The following is a 24,570-nucleotide window of genomic DNA, read 5'->3' as shown; positions in this document are numbered from 1 at the left end:
AAACTGAAAATCTTTGGAATAAGTGATAAACTGAATTGCATACAGTTCCTTTGTTTTCAAAAGAAAATTCTTAGAATTATAGCATTGTTTTCACTTCTTATTGTTGGATTTATGCTGTCAAGTTACTTTAATTTTGCGAAATGTATTATCAAATTATGTTGAAGTAAGAAGTCATTAAAACCAATAAGAAAACTTTTAATAATTTCAACTATTTAAATATAAAGTTATAATGTTAATTTTCCTTGAATTATTTACTTATCGGTTTAATAATCTGTTAAATTAAATATACAACTTGATTATTTATAATGACTTGGGAACCCTGATTTATTAATTCCGTGTAATTTGAACGCAGCGAAATTAGAAGCGAATGGTGAAATATCAAACCAAAAATAATACAATCCGTGATCCGTCAGAATGCGTCAGTCAAGAAGCGATTCACTATGAATGATTGCTCTTACAATTTAGGAAAAATAAAAAATATAATTATATGTAATTTTATAAATTTATTTAACATTTTTCGTGCTACAAATACCTTCAAATTCAGTGCTTTAATTAATAAGTTGTTAAGTTTAATAAGAAGATACAAATGAAGTAAGTTGTTTTTATTTATTGACGTAAATATTTTGTCGAGAACGGTTTTTGTGTTTTTTTGTTCAATATATTATTATTTTTTTCGCTGAAAAGCAGTGGAATATTTTCTCGTTAACTTAAGATTGCGTCAGCTATATAAGAATTTCGATTCGTCAACAAATTATAATGAAAAATTTGGTTCCACCCTCATTTGATTGAATATAATTATTGTAAACCGATCGCAAAATTGATTCCTACCTATATATACGATACCTAATTTAAATTTGGTAACATTTTTATAATCCAACCTTATTATAATTTAGCAAACTTTATGCTTCATTATTAATATCAATAAATAGTAGCTTTTTCAATTTTTTTGCAGGAATGTCAATAAAAACAATACAAATTATGATCTTGTAGGATATAAAAAAAATAAGACTTGAGAGACAAGCTAAGATGTAACATCAGGCAACTTTTGTAATTTAAAAAAAGTTTTTTTTTTTTATAAAATATATCCTTTGTATTAATTTTATTGATTATATCTCCACAATACAAACCAAAAGTTTGTTTGAAATATATTAATTAAGATATAAATAAAAATATTGTGACCAAAACACTTAAATTGACAATAATTAACAAAATTAAATTAATATAAAAAAAAATATAAAGAAATTCGAATCTACAGGAAAACTGATAAGAAACTTAGTAGTTACATTTTTATTATGAATAAAATAAATAAATATGAACAAAAGCCCTTTTGTCGTTTAAAAAATTATCACAGATAACAATATACAATATTTAATATATACATACATATTTACAAGTTATATATCAATCAAGATCTTAAGAACTTAAGGTTGGTTGTCCAAAATCTGAATTCAATATAAACTGTATGCCTTATTTATAGAAGTAAATATATATTATTTTACTAGTATATGTAGGCAGTCAGGCAAATGGGCCATCCGATGGTACCACCACTGGCCCCAGACATTGGCACTGTAGGAAATATTAACCATTCCTTACATCCCCAATGTGCAGCCAAGCTCGAGAGCTAAGTTATAATGTCCCTTGTGTCTGTAATCATCCATCCCTCTAACCAGAACAAAACTATCAACAATGCATAAAATAAAAATGTATATCGTAGCGAACACATCTTAAGAAATTTAAACCTGTCACAACTGACAGAGATGTATCTGCCATTAACACAATCTCATTTAAAATGACTAAACTATACTATTATATAAAAGGCAAATAATTAAAAGCGCGTCTGCCAAACAATGCCATAAAAAAAATGGATAAATAATTTAATAGTCTAAACGTATTATAAATGACCGGGAATGTTTGCTTGCATGTTATGAAATCATCTAAGAAGATTACTCCTTCGAATATTGGATATTGAGAAAACAATTCAAAATCTAAATATTCTTCATTCAAGTAGATTCATAAAAGCATTTAATGTAAAGCTAACACCAGTTCGGAAAATAGACATTGAAGAAGCATTTCGACAGGGGCAAGAAATTCACTCTTTTCCACCATTTTAATCACAGAGTATGTCTGTAATGTACAGTTAAATATATATATCCTCCATACAAAACAACAAATACTATGTACACAATTTTTTTACATCAATACAATGTATTGAGTAATATTACTTATTTTTATTTATCAATGGTTTTTGTCATGCGCTTTAAATTTTTTAAATGGCTAAGTAAGGAAATAACAGTGGAATTTTATTATGGAAACAAATACGGTGCCCCAGGAAGGATGTGACACAGCGATGTCGGAAACTAGGTGTTATTAGTTTACCTTTCCTCCTCATGTCTATACAATGTCATAATTTCTTTTAAAACTATCTATATTATTGTGAATATGTGTAATATTGTTGTAAACATACTGTGAAGCAGCTGTAAATATACTTCATAATAAACATCCCGGAGCGAGTCTCAAGATCATGATTAGATTCACAATATTATATGAAAAAAAAAAGTCCTAATGTGTTTCTTATGTTATTTGTCAGGGTATTTTGTTTTTAAAAAGGTTAGTAGGAACAACATGTAGGTGTTCCATATTGAATATGGTACTGTAAGGAGTCTCCGTACATGATTATCTAAAATCCATTTCCGATGCTAAGTATGTTAAAACCATTTTCCTGGATTTATTGGAACTATAGACTTTAAACAACACTTAAATACTTCTGTTTTGTTCTCTTAAATTATTCCGAGACACAAAACAATCTGTTACCTGCATATTTATTTATTTATTTATTTATTTATTTATTTATTGGAAAAGTTACACCATCAACATATCACTAAGCACTTAAAATTAATATCTGTTGGGTAACATACAAAATGATACGTCATTAAAGGTGTAAACAACATATATGCAGGATAAATTAATAGAAAGGGAAAATTGATTATTATATTTGTAATTACATTCTTGATCAAAATTAATAATTAGTATATTATTAACGTTAACATTATAAAGATAATAATTAAATTTTTTGATAGTGTTTATTAGCTTTAATGAGGGTCAGATAGATAAAGTTTTATTGTATTTGTAAATTAAATTATTGTTTTATACCAGTGGCTCTTGATCTTTCAATGGTTTGGTACCATTTGGTATTTTTTTTGTGTTGCCATGGATCACATCCTGTTTGAAATTAAGGATTGTTCTATCGTTCATTAAATAAATAATAAATATAAATATAAATATTGGACAACATCACATACATTACTCTGATCCCAATGTAAGTAGCTAAAGAACTTGTGTTATGGGCATCAGAAGTAACGACGGTACCACAAACACCCAGACCCAAGACAACATAGAAAACTAATGTAGTTTTTCTACATCGACTCGGCCGGGAATCGAACCCGGGACCTCGGAGTGGCGTACCCATGAAAACCGGTGTACACACTACTCGACCACGGAGGTCGTCGTTAAATAAAACAAACAGCTATTCAAATACATTATTATTTTTAATTTATGGCGGAATTAAACATTAGAGAGATAGTACGTGAGGTATTTTAGTGCAATTGTAGCCTGGAATTGGAAAGTTTTTACTTGGTGGTCTCTTTGCTAGCTCGGCAGCGTACTCCGCCTCGTACATCAGGTATTCTACCGACAAGCAGCAACATTTCGTATAGTGATCCGGTTCAAATGGTCGATTGAGTCAGCGTTACTACTGGTACCAGAGACATAACACCTTGGTTTCCAAGGTTGGTTGTGTATTCACGATATAAGGACTGGTTATTATTTTTTACATTACCAATGTCTTTGACAGTCACGAACTCTTACCGTCACGTGGCCCATTTGATATTTCGTTTACCTGCATGACAATAAAATACATTCTCGTGTCTAAGAAAAGACGTAATGAAATGGATTTGATTGATATATGTTTATCCAACACATCGGACTATAGTACTATGCACTAAAATATATCCAGCAACATGTCCAGCTCTTGAGATTTGCTCGTATGTTTAATGCTCGCCCAGTATTTGTTAATAAAGTATTTAGTGAACGATTTCAAAGCAAATTAACTCTTAAACTATTCCTACGTGCTCCGGGTACTAGAGACAAATTATATTTGATGAGGTTAATAGACTAACTACTAAGTTTCTTGGCGGTTGGTTGATATACATTTAACTTAAACTTGTTATTTCCTTTTAAATGTATTTACTTGGTAAATAAGAACCAATATTATTGAAGTATACATATATGTACATACACTCCCGGCTTCACATAGTACAATAAGAGTCTATACAGCTTTTACATAGAAGGGCAAAACTAAAAAGAAACATTCTTTTTTTCCGGTATGACATTTGTATCACTCTGTATATAGATGAATATAGCATTAAAATCCGTTGCGTTGTTTAAAAGATCTAGCCGTATAGATGGCGGGATGCGATTTTGTTCTGCGACTACTTGGTGGGAGGGCTTCGTGCAAGCCCGTTTGGGTAGCAAAACAAACAGCAATACATTCTATTATTGTGTTCCGGCTGTGTAGTCAGTGAATCTTCATTCTTCAGGCATAAGGGACATAATAACTTAGTTGCCAAGATTGGTGGCGCATTGGAGATGTGAGATGATGCGCCAAAGCCTATAGGCGGCGGTGACCACTTACCATCAGGTTGCCCGTATTGCCCGTATTGCCTACCGTATGTTTTTAGAGATTTAAAACAGCTGGTTTTGGTTACTGACTTTACGTGTTAAATTAATAAATCTATTTCCCCTTAAAGTTAAAATTAGTTTCGTCTGTGTCAGTCAGTAAGGACAAACAACTTTATATGTTTAGATTTTAGGTAGACTGACGAGCCAATAGTCTAGTACAGTAAATGGTCACCATTACCTTGCCATTGCCGACCATTTGACCAGACCACACGTGCCTGTAATAATACTGAATCACTCATCCTTCAATCCTGAATATATACAGAGCAATGCTTGTCAAATTTATGACTGTTGTTTAATTAAATCCTCGTTACAATATTTATGACTTGAATATCACCGTATAATATGACGCCATTTTATATTTAAGATAAGGCACGGAAAACAGATTCAATGATTCATCTCAACTTATCGTACAGTTGATTTTTTTTATTCATATAACTCGTGTTCAAATAAGCTTGATGATTAAAAATGTAATCAGAACAGCTGAGTAGATGATAAACGTCGGTCTCAGCTTCAATAAACTGTCGTGTGCTTCATCTGTGTGGACCTTCTCCTCAAAGGGACAGGAAACCTTTAGCAGTTTGAGAATGATTTATAGGTCTTTTCTTTTACGATATAACCGGTTATTATTTTGTTGAAAAAGTACCACCTCTAAGGATAAAAAGATTCATATTTTGTATGTGTTGGAATTTTATTTATATTTTCTCAAAGTATTGGAGTTATAGTAGGACCCAGCGGCGAGAGCTTTGTAAACAGACCTGCTCGAGTCAATATGTGCCACATGTCTGCCCAGCAACGAGTAAGTTCGAAATCATCTCAAGAGATGCCTTTGTTCATCAGCAGTAAAATCCCTGTAAATGTTTAACAGACTGTTACTATAATTTTCTATTGATATGATGGATGAATGTTACTATGAAGGATATCGCCATATAATATTTTTTATTGCATTCAATTACTTTCAAATTCATTTCTCTTTCTCATTATCATTCTACTCTTGTGGTCTTCTACTTCCTCTTCCATCATGTTATCAGTCAGAACCCATTCATATTTGGATCGGTCTTCCTCTTAAGAAAAAAATATGCTATAAAAGTACCAGTGCACCCAGTGTATAATCTATTCCAGCCATAAGAGGAGAAAAGCTAAATAAACAATATTTGACAGCAAATTGACGCGATATCATTGGTCGAGACGGGACGCGATATCTTTATTAATCTATGGATTTGCGAAAAAAATGCTTTTTGAATGTCGACAAAATGTCGGAATTTTGGAAGTCAAATTAAAGTGGATATAATTAGTTAAGTGTAATAGTATTGTAGTATAATTAAATATATATTAATCATAATCTCTAAATAGTGCACAGTATAACTGAGTTATTTGCATGATATACGTGAATCTAAGGTTTGTTTACCGTTATTCCTACTTCGATTGGAATAGGCTATAGTTGGACTGACTCACTCATTCAAATAGATAAGAAAATACAAAGTAATCCTTTTTGGAGGTCGCATACGTCCCCACCATACGTCACCACACATAACTAATTTTAAGAGTGAATGAAAAAGTTTAGTTAGAGGTACGAAAGTTACAGCACATCCGATGATCATTTTTGCGAACTAAAGCCTTTGCACATTTTTCGTCTAGAAATTAAGTAACCAAGACTACTGTGACACAATGATATCGTCATAAAATCTTACTCCGCAATAGTTCTGTAATAGTTTATCGGTACATACTGTAAGAGTTACTTCATTGATTACAATATTATATTTATAGATACCGTCCGTGGATTCGCCCGCGTGTTGGGATGTCAGATGTTAGGTTGGGTATCCGGTCTCCTATTTTTTTTTTCCCTGACAACGTGTGTCCACAATTTCGTCATCAGTTGATTAGTTATAGTAGTATCTTACTAATACTTATAGCAAACTTTTAGGGGAGTAGGCTGGAAGGGGGGGGGCGTTCTTAGGTTTTAGACGGAAAAAAGTAACTTTCGCATTTATAACATTATAACATAAGTATTATTACTAGCAGGTGAAATGAGGATTGTGATGGAATAAAACTAAATTTTACCTCATAATTAATAATGCATTCATTCTCCTAAATTGTTTTACGATCAAAACTGATACAGAAATAGTTCTTTAAAGTAAGAATGTCAATTTAAACGTTAACAAGCCCCTCCCCGTAATGTAGCAACATCCGGTTTTGATCTATTTTAAAATACAATTATTTTAATTAATATTTTTAATACATAACAACTATAAAATATAATCATATTAAAATATATATGCTAACAATTATATATATTGTTTAACTGTTGATATACAAACATTTAATACGTCAACCGATCAATTCGTCCGTACGTTAGTTTAAACATCACGCAATATTTCTATAACTGCCATTTAGAATAGCAAACTGTAAATTAAATATTTTATCGAAATATAATGTTATTTATGTTGATAAGAATGACTTTGGTTAAATTAAACGAATGCACTTGTTTTTTCATGACTCTTTTATGAAAAAAACTTGCTGTATGTTACCTCAAACTCTGGATTCCACATGTGGAATATTTTCATCTGCAACATGTAGGTTTCATCACGATGTTTGGCTTGACACGAAACGAATTATAGAAACAAATCGAGCACATGAAACTTCAATGGTGTTCTAACCACTGTCATGTCGGCTGTTATCACAGCTGAATCATTTTATTTTATTTATTTATTTGGGAAATAAACAATTGTAATTACACTCATTAATAAAAAACAAATATAAGAAAAACATAAATCGATCGAATTTCCACTTAAAATTAATACAAAAACCGAAAGTATACAAAGTAAGTAAAAGAGTTAGCTAAACTAACGTAAACTAAATTGAAATTCACTTATATTTGAGTCAAATATGTCTAATTCTTTACAGTGTTTATAATTTTCACATGCACGTAACAAGAACATATTCTTTGACTAGTCACACTTACAACGGCGTACCAATTATAAAGATTGTTGATAATTGACATTTAATATGTAAATTATTAAGGAGACTCTTAGAATCAAAAACTTTGTCACATTTATATCGAACCCATAGTCTATACAGCTATCCTAGGTGAGACGAAGCGAGAACAAATTCCAGCTTCATGGTTTCTGTACGAGCGAAGCAGTTCGTGTTAAATATACATGGTGTTTTTAAAGCGAATTTATGATCGCATTGATTTTACTCGACGCGACATTTTGCTCGCGTGAAATGTCAGTCACACTATGTATACTAATGTTTATATAATGTTTAGGTTATGTCGATACCTAATCCTTCTAGTATAATATTTATTTATTTGCATAAGACATGGACATTTTTACATGGTGGTTGTGCTTCGTGCAAATTCTGTCGTCTGGGTAGCCACTTATAACATTCTTTCGCCAAACGGCAGTTAGCCTGTGTTAGTACGGTAGTTAGGCTGCTTCAAATAACTAAAATATAATTATCATTGTACATAATAATGGTTAAAAAAAAATATATATATATATATATCCCGCTGAGTTTCTTTCGCCGGTTCTTCTCAGGTCCGAGGTGCTAAATTCCGAACCGGTGGTAGATTTTTGACAATCAATAAGCAAGTGTAAACACTTCTATATTGAATAAAGATTTTTGACTTTTTGACTTTTTGACTTTACTACAGGCACAAGGGGCATAAAATCTTACTTTCCGTATTTGGTGGCGAATTGTCGATGTAAGGAATGGTTAATGTTTTTGTTTATGATGTCAGTAGGCGGACGAGCAAATGGGCCACCTGATGGTAATTGGTCACCACCGCCCAAAGACAATGGCGCTGTAAAAAATATTAACTATTCCCTACATCACCCATGTGCCACCAACCTGGGGAACTAAGATCTTATGTCAACAATACTGAGTACTGCTTCTTGGCGGTAGAATATTTGATGAAGGGGTGGTACCTATCCAGCCGGGCTTGCAAAGGCCCTACCACCAAGCAGTTTCTTAGTTTATGTTTCTCACAACGGCAATGTCTATGAGCGGAGGTGACATCAGACTCATTTGCTCGTAATTAAATGTCAAAACGCATTCTCTTGTAATCGCTCGTTAGTTGAACAGATAATATACTGTGCATGTATTACGGAGTAAGACATTTGTCTTTTAATGATGACAGCAATAAGCACACACACACAAATAATACAAAAAAAAATAAAAGTGATATACGTGCACACGTGTTTGTTATAAAAAAAAACAAATGAACTCAAGGTTAAATTCATCATCACACATCACAATCTATTCCAATGAAAAGAGGATTTTAGACAAAATACATTTGACATCGATTTGAAGCGTCAGTGGTCGAGAGCTTGAGTAATCTATGATCTATCATTATGGATTTGCGAATAAATGCGTTTTGAATGTCGTCGAAGCTGTTATTGGAACTATATTTAGTGTACAGCTAATTGGATTAGTGTTGTGTTCAATAAAGTAGGAGAGTAAGGGGCTAGTTGTAACAATTAAACGCTTCTTGGCTATGGAATCTTACTTGTCGGGTATTTATGAAATCTAGCAGTACTATTCCAATTAACAACTATTCAACTATCGATCCCATATAAAATTTTGATCAAACATGTAACGATTTTGTAGAAACTGCTTTGAAAAGAAACTGACAAGTGTTACAACTGACCCCGTGATTGGGGATAGTCGTAACTGTGTCAATATAATAAAACAAATTTATATATGTCTTGCCTGAAAATCAACAAATACTAAGTCGGCACTTTTTCGTAATGAATATAACTTTGAATTGATCAATATAACAAAGCTTCAAACTTATAAATGACTAAAACAATACGATTAGCTAATTATTCATAACTTCCGTGAATGTTGACACTTTAAGAAAACAATAAACATCTTTTAAATCGCCGCAAAACACTTTATGTTTACTTTTTGTTCACAGGCTCACTCACTTTTCAACCCGAAATACAAAAATATTAAGCTATTTAGCAGTAGATTTCCTTGTACAAAGTCGTACCATATGAATAAATCTATTCCGGAAAAAAACATCCAAGGTTTAATTTCAAAATTCACCCTTTTTGAACTCCTCGTCCTGTTTTCCAGGCTTTAGTAAGGGTAGCTGTTGAAACCCCACTTGACATGTTCTGCCGTGAACTTAAAACATGACTCGGGTGGGAAGTGCGAGCGAGACAACAACAGGGTCGACACTACATTTGCGATGGAATGGATGACATTTTAAATACGAAATATATTTTTATGTGTAAATTGGAATACGTGGTAATTTTATTAAAATAGAAGGTATTAACTGATTAGTTATTGGCAAATCTTTTCGGTAGAATCTATACTTTTAGTAGAAGTTTTTTGTATAACAAGTTGTCGCCTGCGGGTTTTTTTGTCAGGTATAAAAAGTGACTTGTTTATTCTTGAAGTTCAAGCTTCTTTCATACCCCCATATATTTATTATACCCCCAATCAACAATCCTTGCTATTGTTGTGTTTATTATCGTTTATATTTATCACTAATGTCTATGGGCGGCGGTGACCACTTAACACCAAGTGGCCCAGTTCAAGAAACGATAGGTATTTGCTCTGGGATAGTAGAATCTTAATTAGTATTAATTCTTAATAAATTCGAAATTGAGTTTGTTTTTTTGTTAGACTTTAACGTCTTAACTTATCATCATTAAATTTAGCGTACATTAAAGGGTTACAGATAATGCACAAATGTACGTTACGTTACGTTACGTTATACATACATACAAGGTAGGATTTGATCCGAAACACACAGGTCTCATAATTACGTTTTTAAAATCAAAATAAACTTTATTCAAAGCACTGATAAGCAGATTTGAATCGTCATTTTACAAGATTAAATGTGTAATAAAAACCTGTTCGTAACGTAGATTCTGCCGAGAACAGACTAGAAACCAAGAAGTTTCTCGTTAGTACACATTAAATTAAATAGTTATGTATGAATAATAGAGCGGATATAGAATTTTCACGTGCTTAATTAATATTTATAATTAATCTCGAGGTGAAGGAAAACATGACCCGGCAAACCTGTATTTGTCGGATAAAATACAGCCTCGTGTTGCCAACAACCGGCATTGGAGCTGCGTGGTGGGATAAGCTCCATTCTCCTCAAAGGAGACGAAGCCTTAGCCCAGCTAAGGGATATATAAGTCCATTACGATGTTTCATTATTATATAAACAAGTTATTATTTTTATTGATAAAATAACTAATGATTTTCATATTTAATGCACCTCGACGGGAAGTTAATTACGATCGTTTCTATGTTTACATTTAAAGTGTTGGAAAAGGTTAATATATACACGTCAACCACGCACGCATATAAAACGTATTCCAATTAAAAGATGTATTCATAGTTGTATATCTTCCTATATATGCAGTGAATTATTCAAAACATATTCAGGCATTTACATTACATTAACAGTCTGTAAATTTCCCACTGCTGGGCTATGGCCTCCTGTCCCTTTGAGGAGAAGGTTTGGAGCATATTCACATGTGGCAGGATTTCGTTGAAATTAGACACATGCAGGTTTCCTCACGATGTTTTCCTTCACCGCCGACCACGAGATGAATTAGAAACACAAATTAAGCACATGATAATTCAGTGGTGCTTGCCTGGGTTTGAATCCGAAATCATCGGTTAAGATGTACGCGTTCTAACCACTGGGCCATCTCGGCTCCATTTTATTATTCGGGCATAACTACGATATATGTACATACTTACTAAACACGCGGCTTGTTCCGCGCGAGATATAAACTGTATAACTTCAACAACAATATTACGTATATTCACAGTAGCTTTGATCACTTTGATAGAATCAGTGATAAAATCATTGTATGTACACAAGAGGTGAGGATAAGCTTAGAACGCCAAGTTTCCGACTCCGCAAAGTCAATAAATCATTCTTGGGGCAAGGTATCCGTTTCTATAATAAAATTCCGCAGACATTTTTCACTTTGTCGTTTCATAGATTCAAATCATTTGTAAAAAATACATTGATAAAGAAGGCATATTATTCGATACAAGATTATATTGATGATAAAAAAGCGTGGAGCTAATGTTGTTGACTTCCAGGCAGGAGACATGACATACATATATAATTGTATTTAACTAACATGACTGTATTTTTATATGTTGAAAAAGAGTAACTACTGCGGCTTAAGCGTAAAACAAACAGGATTGCTTAAGTATTTACGATATTAGCAGGGAATTGCGTATGAATTTATTTAAGTACATAAGATTTATTATACACAAATAACAGTTAAAAATAGTTACTGCATAAATCTTGACCGCGTGGAATGGCGGCAAGGATGCTAGCATTTCGCCGTTCAATCGCAGTTCCGGGGGCAATAAATTAACCCCTGTCGCCAGTGGACGCAATAAACTCCTCGCAGGTTTACTTATAATGAAGGTTTTTGCACTATTACTCCGATCTCCGAATGTTTCTCTATTGTATTCGTGTAATTTTTATTTATCTGCTTACTAGCTGGGTTAAAAAAATTTACTGGACACTGAAACGATTTTGATGTAATTATCTTTATTATATAAAATCATAAACGGTACCTTGGGATACTAATATAATTCCGCAGATTAATTTTGCCGATTCATAAATGAAAATCATTTGTAAAAAATACATTAATAAATATACTTTATTTTCTATTATTATTCAAAACAAAATTATATAGATGATAAAAAAGCGTTAAGTTAATACTTGTTGACATCCAGGTAGGATGTATTATATACATAGGTATATAATTGTATTTAACTAACATTCAAATATTGGCAATGGTTAACTACTTAGTTTCTTGCCGGTTCTTTTCTATAGAATCTACATTCCGAATTGGTGGTAGCTTTATTTATTAATATAGTTCCATGAAATGACGATTACAAAGTGCCTGTAAAAGCCTACTTGAATTAAATATATTTTGATTCCATTTGACTAATCTATCATAATCAGACATACAGACTAAAATAAAAATAAGGGTTATTTTGATAGTTTACAAACGGGCTGCTCATTAATTTCAAAAGGGCAGTTACTATAAAATCACTGACATATAATTTAATCATTTATGTACTCATTTATTTAATAATTTATTTACTTTTACAAAAACTTTCAAATAAAATCAAATCAATTTTATTCAAGTATACTTCACAATTAAGCGTTTTTGAATCGTCAATATTTAAACACTACCACCGTTTCGGAAAGCAGCCTCCAGCGAGAAGAAATTTCAAGAAACTCGCATAGTTGCTCAAACAGATTTACAATGATTTCGATTTGAGTGTACGAGAACTCAAATGTCGCTCAACTGATGCACTGACGTTCCTCGCCTTTTTAAATTAGTGTTGCCAACTGCAATTAACGAACTATCCATCACGTTAATAGCGTTCCTAAACGAAATTCTGTGTTAACGCAAACAAAGCAAGCAAGAGCTATAACGAATACGACACAATTATTATTTTTCACAACAGAGGGTGTGTTGCTTGCGTTAGAAGCTATTGAAATGAGTGTGACGTCACATAACCTATAATCTCTAAATAAATGAAAAAGCTCAGGACGCTTCCAATGATATCTAACTTGTCACACTTTGATTGGTAGTTTAGAAGATATGCCGGAACAGACGAACAGACATACATTGTCTATTGAAATCATAACCCTCATTTGGCGTCATTGTAGTTTGGTATCAATTAAAAACCGGTACGATGTGTTAAAAATTTTCATTACGATTGTGTATAATTTAAACATGGCGACCACCTTTTCCTGGTTGTTTCCTGAAAGTACGGAAGGGAAAGTAGATAGCGAATTCAATTGTACTTCTAGACTTTATGCAAGTTTCGGTCCGTATAATTTCACGTTCATATAATTAAGAATACCTATTTGTAAAACAAAACCAGAATCTTGAACTAAAAATTGTCTGACTAAATTATTTTTACTAGAGGTAGGGTTTTGATAAGGCCCTTTCGGGTTACCCTCAATTCACAAGCTATTCCACTATATTGCAATGAAAAAAGGACCTTGAAAGTAAATAGTTAAAATTGGTATTAATGTTATTTTAAAAGTTTGTAAATAAAGAAATATTTAATTTGATTTAGCATTAGTCAAAATAGTTGTTCAATAAAGAATCATTACACTTGCTTCATTATTGTTTGAAATATAAATTTGTGAATTCGTTGAATATCATCATCCTCCTGCCCTTATCCCAATTTTACTCGGGGTCGGAGCAGCATGTCTTCTTCTTCCATACTTCTCTGTCGGACGTCATCTCACAAGTAACATTCTTTCTAACCATATCGTCTTTCACAATTTATTTATTTGTGAATTCGTTGAATGACGTTAAAAATAAGTATCCTACGAGTAGGACATCTAGAGTAGAATTAAATGGTGTTTGAATATGTTAAGACCTTTTTCGCTTAGTCTCCTTAGATGGTTATCGATTTTTACTTTATATTAAAACAACTGTTTTTGTTCCAGTAGCCTCCAACCATCAAGGCTCAGCGAGGACGACCTCTACAGTTCTCTGTCCTCAGATGAAAAGATGGACACAGCGTCCGAATCATTACGATCGACTCAAGACACTCCGAATTCGATCCTTTCCGATTCAGAGGAACGGGAAACTGAAGTCCTGAGGCTCCAAAATCCGAACGTCCTAAGATTATTAGAACCAGAAAAATTAGACAATAAATTACCATTAAAACCAGAACTCAACGATAGTCTTGTTACTCGAATGTCGAATTTAAGGATCGAGTCTCCGATCCGACCCAAGAACTTAGGGATAAGTCCGCCCAGACTCAGTTCGACCCTCACATTAACGACTAGTCATCCATTGATGACGTTAAGTAGTCCGGACGAAAATTTTCCGGACGTCGTCCCGAAAAAGGTGCCCAAAATCGATGAGGACAAAGATCTGAGTCTATCCAGTATAGAAGACGAAAGAGGTCCAACAAATGGGTACGAACTTTACACACCGTTACGGAATACTTCGAAGAATAACTTGTACTTTTCGGATAACTTCGTGACAGCAGACAGTCACATGTTAAGCGAATCTCTCAACGTGCCGCCGGATGTCGCGAGGGTCGAACAGAAGGAGAGGCGGAAGATCATACCGAGGTTCACGGAAACTCCGACGACTGATATTTCGACGCCTCATAAGAACATGGGTCGTTTGTCCGACGGAGATAAAGACTGTGCCATAAAATACAACGAAGAAAGACATAAGTTATCTAGTCATAGCACGCCCAAAACTATGGGCGTAGACGTTTCCGAATCGGAGGAGTTTCATTCGGTAAGTGGCTTATTATTTTGGAAAATTTCGCAAGTGTTCTCCGTGACGGTATTTGACAGAAAGTAAATATACGATCCGAAAATCATGGAATCTGAGGTCCATTAGTACACGTGGATCGCTGATATAGTTATTTTGTTTTCTTGTAAAATATTTTGTGTCTATAAATAAGTGATACCTATCATGGAGAGATGTGATGGTTGTGTTAGTCCTTATTTGCATAATAGCTCGTAAATAATTAATGCTATAATTTAATGACATATTTAGTTTTTTTTTTTAGAGCCGAGATGGCCCAGTGGTTAGAACGCGTGCATCTTAACTGATGATTTCGGGTTCAAACCCAGGCAGGAACCACTGAATTTTCATGTGCTTAATTTGTGTTTATAATTCATCTCGTGCTCGGCGGTGAAGGAAAACATCGTGAGGAAACCTGCATGTGTGTAATGTCAACGAAATTCTGCCACACGTGTATTCCACCAACCCGCATTGTAGCAGCGTGGTGGAATATGCTCCATACCTTCTCCTCAACGGGAGAGGAGGCCTTAGCCCAGCAGTGGGAAATTTACAGGCTGATTATGTTATGTTTATGTATTTATTTAGTTTTTATTTTCTTACAACTACTGTTTTATCAAATTGAAAATGTACTGCCATGGCAGCCAGTGTTATCCAAAAGAGCCTAGCAGAGTGCTCAGGGTCATATCGTTATTCTCCAAGTATACTGCTGCCACCTGTGCAGGACATATTTAGTGCATACGTTTATTTGGTAGTAGTGCTTTGTGCAAGCCTATCTGGTCAGGTGCCATCCAGGCATCATATCTACCGCAAAAGATCTATTAGTATTGTAATGTACCGGTTTGAAGGGTAAGTGAGCCAGTCCCTTGCAGGCGCAAGGGACATAATATCTTAGTTCCCAATACACCGCCAGTATTGGTGATGTAAGGAATGGTCAATGTTTCTTACAGCGCCAATGTCTATGGGTGGTGATGAGCGACGGTAAGTGATCATCACCGCCCATGGACCTTTCGCTAGTCCGCCTACCTATGTTATAAAAAAAAAACTTCGTCTTCCCACTAGAGATGAATTATGGTTAAAAAAAAAAAAAAACAAAAAAATAAATATATATATATATATCCCGCTGAGTTTCTTTCGCCGGTTCTTCTCAGGTCCGAGGTGTTAAATTCCGAACCGGTGGTAGATTTTTGACTATAAATAAGCAAGTGTAAACACTTCTATATTGAATAAAAAATTTTGACTTTGACTTTGACTTATTAACGTTTAACGCGCAGAGGTGAGCGAGCTGGTGTTGTGTGCATATGTGCCACGCATGTCATTGCTTGCGGCTTACGAAATACGACTATACCTAAACTATAAAAAGTTATCACTTTGAAGATAATAATTAAACTAGACGGTGCGTCGATGGTTTTGAAAGGAAATCGATTCGTATTGTTTTGCTTTCTAATAACAAACTAGGTCAGTATTTTGCATTAATTTCACTTCGAGCATCATTTGTTGGTAGTACAATCATAGGTTTAGGCTGACTGTCTCGTCGGTCTCGTGGCTAGAAAAGGCTACAGATACCGAGGGTCTTGGTTCAAACCCTAAGTCGGACCGATAGAGTTTTTGAGTTTTTGTGTTTAAAAATTCTCAGCAACAGCCCAGTCTGTAATTTGGAACAGTATACACTTCCATGCTTCGGAGCACGTGTGACCGTTGGTCCTGCATCTGAAATCTTTGCAGTCCTGTCGAATTAGCCGTTCCGAGTGAAGGAATAGAGAGTGGTAGACGAGCATGTGAGCCACCTTATGGTATGTGGTCACCACCGCCCATAGACAATGGCGCTGTAAGAAATATTAGCCACTCCTTGCATCGCTAATGTGCCACCAACTTTGGAAATTAAAATGTTATATCTCTTGTGCCTGTAGTTAAACTGGCTCACTCAACCTTCAAACCGGAACACAATAATACTGAGTACTGTTGTTTGGTGATAGAATATCTGATGTGTGGGTGGTACCTACATAGACAGGCTTGCACAAAGCCCTACCACCAAGAACTTGTGCAGTATAATGTCCTGTGTATTTGGCTCATTTCTCTTAAGATGGTGACCGAAATCGGTCAGGACGGCATCTAACTCTAGGCTTAAAATTTATTATTTTCAACAAGCTCTGACGCTTATCGGCGACGGTGACCACTCACCATCGCGTTGGCTCTTCTGTCTTGATAGGATGTTTGTGTGACTTTTGTATAATGATCTTATAGTAATCCGATTATATAATTTTTATGTTATTTTGAAGATTTCAATATTGGTATTTTTAATTTCTTAACCTTGTGTTTCAATTTTAAATCTTAACAAATTTTTATTTCTGTTATTATGGTTTGGTTAACTGCACAAATTGTCTGGTGCGACCGTATTTGTTGATTAAGTTGGTAAATATCGTGACGCCTGAGAGCTTACATAGCGTGCGCTAAGTAAATCGATAAAGTTAAATGCATATATATTTATATAAAGAGTGCATGGTATACTTGATGCTGTTCCTGCAAATCCGGTGCTCTACTAATCAGATAAAGCTTATCCGTTGTGAGTGACTAAATACTTCTTGGTGGATCTATCGAGATTCAGTGAAAGATATCTGTTAGATGCTGGCAGTTCCTTGTTATATGTGTTGTTCCAAGGTCGCGGAATGGTGCGAGTCCCCGGCCCACATCCGCGCGAGGCCGAACTTCGATCTTCCAATCGAGATGTCAAGCAATGTCGGAATACAGAATGTAAGTACTTGAATAATAGCTAGTTTTAATCAGTCTAATACAAATATTCTGTATTAAAGTAGGCTTTCACGAGCAATCGTAATTTTATGAGATTTTATTAAGTTTAAAGCTACCGGTTCGGAATGTATACCTAACCATATTCAGTATTGTTGTGTTCCGATTTGAAGGGTGAGTGTTCCAGTGTAACTACAGGCACAGGGGACGTAACATCTCAGTTCCAAAAATGGGTGGCGCGTTATTTATACCGCGTCTTACCACTAGGGAGCCTCCTATATGCATTATTGCATTAACAGTCCTTTTTGAGGAGAAGTTTTGGAGCATATTCCACCACGCTGCTCCAATGTGGTTTGGTGGATACACGTGTGGCAGACACATGCAGGTTTCCTGACGATGTTTTCCTTCACCGCCGAGCACGAGATGAATTATAAACACAAATTAAGCGCATGAAAATTCAGTGGTGCTTGCCTGGGCTTGAAACCGAAATCATCAGTTAAAATGCACGCGTTCTAACCACTGGGCCATCTCGGCTCCCTTATGCACGTCTTACCGATTTTATAAAATAACATATTCAAGTCAATAGTCAATTTGGAACAGGATCTGGATTCACCGGACGTGATATCATCGTCGACGCAGGAAGACAGGTCGGCGTACCAGGCGCTGCTCGACCCGTACACGGGATCGGTGGCGCTGCGCCACACCGCGCCCAAGAGCAACCCGCCCAGAAGGAAAGTGCAACTGGTGAGCGTTCTATTTCATGATCTGAACCAATCAATAGCTCTGTCTGTTTGTTAATCCGTCACGGTCAAATCACTTCAAGAAATTTGTTAATAAGCGAGTTTGAACCACAAGGAACGACGTGGACTTTTTTATGTCCAACCCCCAAAACGGGAGCAAAGCCGCGGGCGACATCTTCTATTTTGTAGCGTTACTAGAACCTGCGGCTTTACTTTGAAATTTATAATTATATTAGGCACCCCTAAGGGGGACATCCGCCAAAATTTTAGGAAATTCCGTGGAAATCTTAGTCTACACTCTATAAGGCACCTACTTGCCAAATTTCGAGTTTGTACGTGTTATAGTTTCTGAGATTTCGTGATTAATTAGTGAGCGGTATTTCGCTTTTATAGAGATTGTGAATTACTACACACAAATGTTTATCAAAATCAAAATATTCTTTATTCAAGTGGGCTCATAAAAACACTTGAATCGTCATGTTAAAGTGTTGAATTGTTGTAAAGCCATCGGTTCGGAATGTTAATTCTACCGAGAAGAACCGGCAAGAAACTCAGTAGTTACTCTTTTGCGACATTTTTATTACAGAGTTTGTCAGTGAAGTAATTAATCTTTAAGTATCGTGCCTAGAAGTCAACAAATACTGAGTACACGCTTTTTGATCTTTAATATAATCTTGTATTGAATATGCCTTATTTATCAATGTATTTTTGACATGAGCTTTAAATTTTTAAATACACAATGAAACATGAAATTCACGAGTAAAACTGCAACACACAGCCTGTACACTAAAACCTTTTTCGAAACGCGTTGTATGTTCTGGTATAAGTTTTATAATAATATTAAATTATTATTTTTTTAATTTCAAGTAACATCCACTCATTTTGTTCGTAACACAAAACTTAAATGTCTATGTTAGTACTTAACCTAAGGTTATCTAAAAATGAAAATAAAAATATGAATCTTTTGAAATTTATGGATATTGGTTAATTTTTTCAACTAGCCATGACAAAACGCGTCGCCTTATTTTGAAGCTACGTTTATATATAAATATATATGCTATAATAAAATGTTAACGTTGTAATGGAAAATATATTTCGCGAATTGAACAGATGTGTGTGTTTTGCACGTCGTTTCCGAGTATATTGTTTACAAACACACCGTGAGACCGCGTCGTTACAACATCAATTTCACAATCGCTCAGTTCATTAGTTTATGGCGAACGACGTAATCCCAGCGGCCTAAAGATATGTATATAAAAATCTTCCGTACGGATAAATCAAAATATATGTATTCGAGTAGGCTTTTACAAGCACTTTTGAATCGTCATTTAACAAACTATTTAAAGTAAAGCTACCACCGGTTCGGAATGTCGATTCTACCGAGAAGAACCGGCATGAAACTCAGTAGTTACTCTTTTTCAACATATAAATATACAGTCATGTTAGTTAAATACAATTATACATGTATGTCATGTCTCCTGCCTGGAAGTCAACGAGCGTTAACTCCACGCTTTTTTATCATCAATATAATCTTGTGTCGAATAATATGCCTTCTTTACGAATGTATTTTTTACAATTAACTTGAATCTACGAAACGGCAAAGTTAAAAACGTACGTTTGTAACTAAAGTTTTATACTGACTGATGAAATTTTTTGGGTGTACTTGGTTGGGTCGTTGAGACCAATCTCAAATTATTAAATATATTCTTTTTCTACTCAGCCACCGGAAGACGAAGACGACAGATGCAGCCTGGACAGCATCAGCGGTTGTTCCATGGACTCAGAAGACGAGCCCCCCCCTCCCGCACAGCAACCTGACACCAGCGAGGAGGACAACACCAAGAGGTTTGTGGGCTGCACTCTAATGTTAGATTAGCATTTATTTCGCATCGTGGTAGGTATTTTGCTTCATCACAGAGTAAAAAATGATCATATTGTTTAATTGGTGGAAAATACCAGCAATGAGTCTTGCTGGTAGCTCTTGGTAGAATCAACATTGAACTTTGAAATTGAGTCGAATGTTGTATATAAAATGACGACTACGTAAGAGCCGACTCGACTGAAGTATATTTTTATTACTTTGTCAAATGATATCGAAATATCTCGATTATACAGACATTTTTAACTTTGCCGTTTCGTAGATTCAAGTCATTTGTAACAAATACATCGGTAAAGAAGGCATATTATTCGATACAAGATTATATAGATGATAAAAAAGCCTGGAGTTAATGCTTGTTGACTTCCAGGCAGGAGACATGACATACATATATAATTGTATTTAACTAACATGACTGTATTTTTAAATCTTGAAAAAGAGTAACTACTAAGTTTCTTGTTGGTTCTTCTCGGTAGAATCTGCATTCTGAGCCGGTGGTAGCTTTACTTAATAAAGTTTGTTAAATGACGATTCAAAAGTGCTTGCAAAAGCCTAATTGAATAAAGTATATTTGATGAGATCACAGTAAGTCGGTTGTCAATATATCTCGAGTGAGATACGAAGTGATTTCTTACAGAATCGCACCGCTGACTCGATATCATTGGTCGAGATCTTAAATTAAATGTGGTATTTATTATGTATACGTAAAAATCATGGCGTTTTGAGTGTCGTCGAAGTTGTCATCGGAACTTTGGAAGTGAAATAAAAGTGGGGAGCAATGTTGAATTATAAATGAAGATTTAATCAAGAACGGCGCATAATATCTCATAGACCAGTATCATTAATTAGAATAGATAAACACTCCTCCACCCGACCGTGCCGAGGAAAGTTTGGTTATATAATTCGTAATTAATAATGGCGTTCAAGATTGGGTTGTTTAGGAGATGTTTTTCTTCAAACACGCAAGGTCTGGCCGATAATGGCCCAGTGGTTAGAACGCGTACATCTTAACCTACGATTGCGGGTTCAAACCCAGGCAAGCACTGAATTTTCATGTGCTTAATTTGTGTTTTTTATTTCATCTCGAGTGTGGTGAAGGAAAATATCGTGAGGAAAACTGCATGTGTTTAATTTCAACGAAATTCTGCCACATGTGTATCCACCGACCCTCATTGGAGCAAGGTGGAATACTCCATACCTTGTCCTCAAAAGGAGAGGAGGTCTTAGCCCAGTAGTGGGAATTTACAGGCTGTTAATGTTGATTACAAGAAAACAAAAGTTAAGTACTGTATCAGCCCTTCAATGTCCCATTGTTGGGTATTTCCTTCCGTGCTCAGGAATAAAGGCAAATAATGTGAGGTAACCTGCACGCGTCGAATGTAGATAGATTATATGTCGACCAACAATAACTGGAGACATGGTAGAATAAATTCTGAGTCTTCATAAGAGGAATCAAGGTTTTTGTCCAGCTGTGAAAAGTGTTCGGTGGGTACTTTACTTCTTTCCGCTCAATTACAGATCCAAATCAACAAACACAGTGAGCGAGTGCAGTGACCCGATACCGGAGTACTCCGCCGCCGAGGAGTTCAGAGACGAGCGGTCATGGCTCACTGTGCAGCACAGCGGGGGGAGGGCTATTTGTGATATGAAGGTGAGTCTAATTATGGGAGGGGCTCGTAAGGTTATTTTTTTATGTAATAGTAGTTTATAGGCGAACGGTCAAATGGACCACCTTATGGTAAGTGCTCATAACTGCCTATCGACTTTGGCGCTGGAAGAAATAGTAACCTTTCCTTATGCCAATGCGCCACCAAGCTTGGGAGCTGAGATGTTATGTCCCTTGTGCCAGTTGTTTGGCGGTAGAATATCTGATAAGTGGGCAGTGCCCACAAGACGGGCTTGCACAGAACCCTACCACCACATAAGATAAGTTAAGTCAGTAAATGCCCATGAGGATTATGGCTCAAGGATCACTTTTAGGTCCTCTTATTCTTAGTATATACAATTGATTTTCTTTTCTTTATTGTGAGGTTGTGAATTTGTACTGTTTGCCAATGTAATGACTAGATCGTCTACATAATAAGGTCTCGTATTTCGAGGTCCTTTTCCGTTCCCCCCACGTGAGGTGAAGTGGGCAGGGCGGCCAGCATATCTCAAGGTCCGGGCGCCCCCGCAGGTGATCGAGCCGTTCAAGCGCGTGGTGTCGCACGGCGGCTACGAGGCGGGCGGCGCCGCGCTCATCGTGTTCAGCGCCTGCCACCTGCCCGACTCGGCGCGCCCCGACTACCGCTACGTCATGGACAACCTGTTCCTGTGAGTAGCGCCTCTGCAGATCCGCACGGTCGCTCGTGCCGACCTGCTGCCGCTTCCGCACACTGTCGGCGGTGTCGTCGACGACAGATGGTTCGGTGGAGAAGTGGGTACTCACCGACCTGGTCTGGAGCAGCGTGATGGAATACAATCTACACTTGTACAAGTGTGATGTTTACAAGTACTTACTAAATAAGTAAGTTAAGACACATCCCTCCCCCCGTGTCGCAGGTACGTGATGTGGAGCCTGGAGCGGCTGGTGACGGACGAGTACGTGCTGGTGTACCTGCACGGGAGCGCCGGCCGCCGACGGATGCCGACCTTCGCGTGGCTGCACGAGTGCTACAAACTGCTAGATAGGAGGTGATGACGAGCTCCTCCAATGAGTACTAAATACCCCCTTAAATATATAAGTAACTAGAGAATTGAATGATTCACAATGTTTAGTTAGAGCCGTACGAATTGTATTTAAACTCCATCATACGTCCATCTGATATTAATATATTTCAAATAAATACTACCTACGTGTATCAAATACAATTTCATACATTTACTAATTTTGCTTTACTGACTCTGTAAGTGATGGAAAAGAGTAACTACTGAGTTTCTGGCCGGTTCTTCTCGTTTGAATCTACTTTCCAAACCGATGGCTCTACATTTAATTCAACACAGTAATATAATGATTCGAGAGTGTTTTTATTAGTGACTTGAATAAAGTATATTTTGATTTCTATTGTCAAACTAAACAGTACCGCCGGTTCAGAACAAACAAACCTCTGATTTGTTACCGGCTCAGAGGATTTTTTTGTCAATTTGTCATTGTATATTCAATATCATAATGTTATATACACATGTATATATAATATATGTAGTATTAGTATTTGTCTTATATCCCCCCCCCCCCCCCCCGTTATCGCACGAGGACGAATTTAAAGGGTGGGCGGTTATTTGTACCTGATCTCGTTTCAGGTTAAGAAAGAGTCTGAAACACTTGTACCTGGTGCACCCGACGTTCTGGCTGAAGTCGTTCGTGATCGTCACCAAGCCCTTCGTGAGGTGAGCACGAGACACGGCATACCCATCTGGACTGTTATTGTATGTATATCAAGTGCATTGAGCAGGACTTTGCAAGCCCGTCTGCCTGTAGACATCCTACCGACGAACAGCAATACTAGTATCGTTGTTTTCCGGTTTGAAGGGTGAGTGAGCCAGTGTAACTACAGGCAGAAGATAGAAGACGTATCCGTTTCCAGGATTTAGTCATATTTATTTTTTTACTCTTTATATGTTTGTGTGTATGTTTTCATGTTTCGAATAATGATGTTTAATTTTTTTTAAATTTCAGTTCCAAATTCTTCCGAAAGTTGACGTACGTGAAAAGTCTCGAGGAGCTGCTGGAGAAGGTGCCCGTCGAGCCGAACGCTATTCCCGAAATCGTGAAACAGTACGATGCGAACAGACGATAGGGCTCCGGGAAACGTTTGAATCCAACCGACTATATACAAAATATCTTTGCATAAATCGTTCTAATTTATACATAAAAAAATCTTTTAAAGTTAATAATATTTTGGTGAACAATAAAAAAAGCGGCGGTGTGTCCGAGTCATAAAATTACGCTGAAGACATGTCGCACGTGTGCCCGACGCTTTATAACGCTACGGTGACGTAAGCAACGCGGTTTCTAATGGATTTTACACATTACAGCTTGTAAATATTTACCATTTGATGTAATCCGCGCGTAATTTTCGGTTCCCGACCGAAGGAGCGTCAGCAAAAAAAGGTTTAATAATAATTATCTGTCCGTGGCATTATCCATAGTTGGTATTGTACTCTGACATTGTTTATGGAAAAGAATTGTTACTAG

The 24,570-nt window shown here is 35.9% G+C and overlaps 1 protein-coding gene across 3 annotated transcripts; it reads left to right on the top strand.

The window, feature by feature from the left end:
* The first annotated feature begins 410 nt into the window (after nucleotides 1–410).
* On the top strand, nucleotides 411–24,234 carry LOC113391785 (BCL2/adenovirus E1B 19 kDa protein-interacting protein 2). Of its 3 annotated transcripts, none has more exons than XM_026627863.2 (10): nucleotides 411–591; nucleotides 14,219–15,026; nucleotides 17,694–17,786; nucleotides 18,381–18,524; nucleotides 20,241–20,365; nucleotides 21,915–22,047; nucleotides 22,573–22,709; nucleotides 22,938–23,069; nucleotides 23,676–23,762; nucleotides 24,052–24,234. In XM_026627863.2, exons 1-10 carry the CDS (start codon nucleotides 587–589, stop codon nucleotides 24,170–24,172), a joined length of 1,785 nt encoding a protein of 594 aa, XP_026483648.2. In that variant the 5' UTR covers nucleotides 411–586; the 3' UTR covers nucleotides 24,173–24,234. The 3 variants fall into 3 exon arrangements, with proteins under 3 accessions (XP_026483648.2, XP_026483647.2, XP_064075622.1); XM_026627862.2 differs by having other exon boundaries at nucleotides 14,216–15,026; XM_064219552.1 differs by lacking the exon at nucleotides 17,694–17,786 and having other exon boundaries at nucleotides 14,216–15,026.
* The last annotated feature ends 336 nt before the right edge of the window (nucleotides 24,235–24,570 follow it).

Source organism: Vanessa tameamea, chromosome 28 (genome assembly GCF_037043105.1).
Source record: "Vanessa tameamea isolate UH-Manoa-2023 chromosome 28, ilVanTame1 primary haplotype, whole genome shotgun sequence".
NCBI classification, from domain to species: Eukaryota; Metazoa; Arthropoda; class Insecta; order Lepidoptera; family Nymphalidae; genus Vanessa; species Vanessa tameamea.
This window is presented reverse-complemented; position numbering and strand designations above follow the sequence as displayed.

Coding starts and splice junctions, on each gene's coding strand:
- LOC113391785 (XM_026627862.2), top strand. Junction 15,027..17,693: donor AATCGGAGGAGTTTCATTCG/GTAAGTGGCTTA, acceptor TGTTGTTCCAAG/GTCGCGGAATGGTGCGAGTC. Junction 20,366..21,914: donor GAGGAGGACAACACCAAGAG/GTTTGTGGGCTG, acceptor GCTCAATTACAG/ATCCAAATCAACAAACACAG.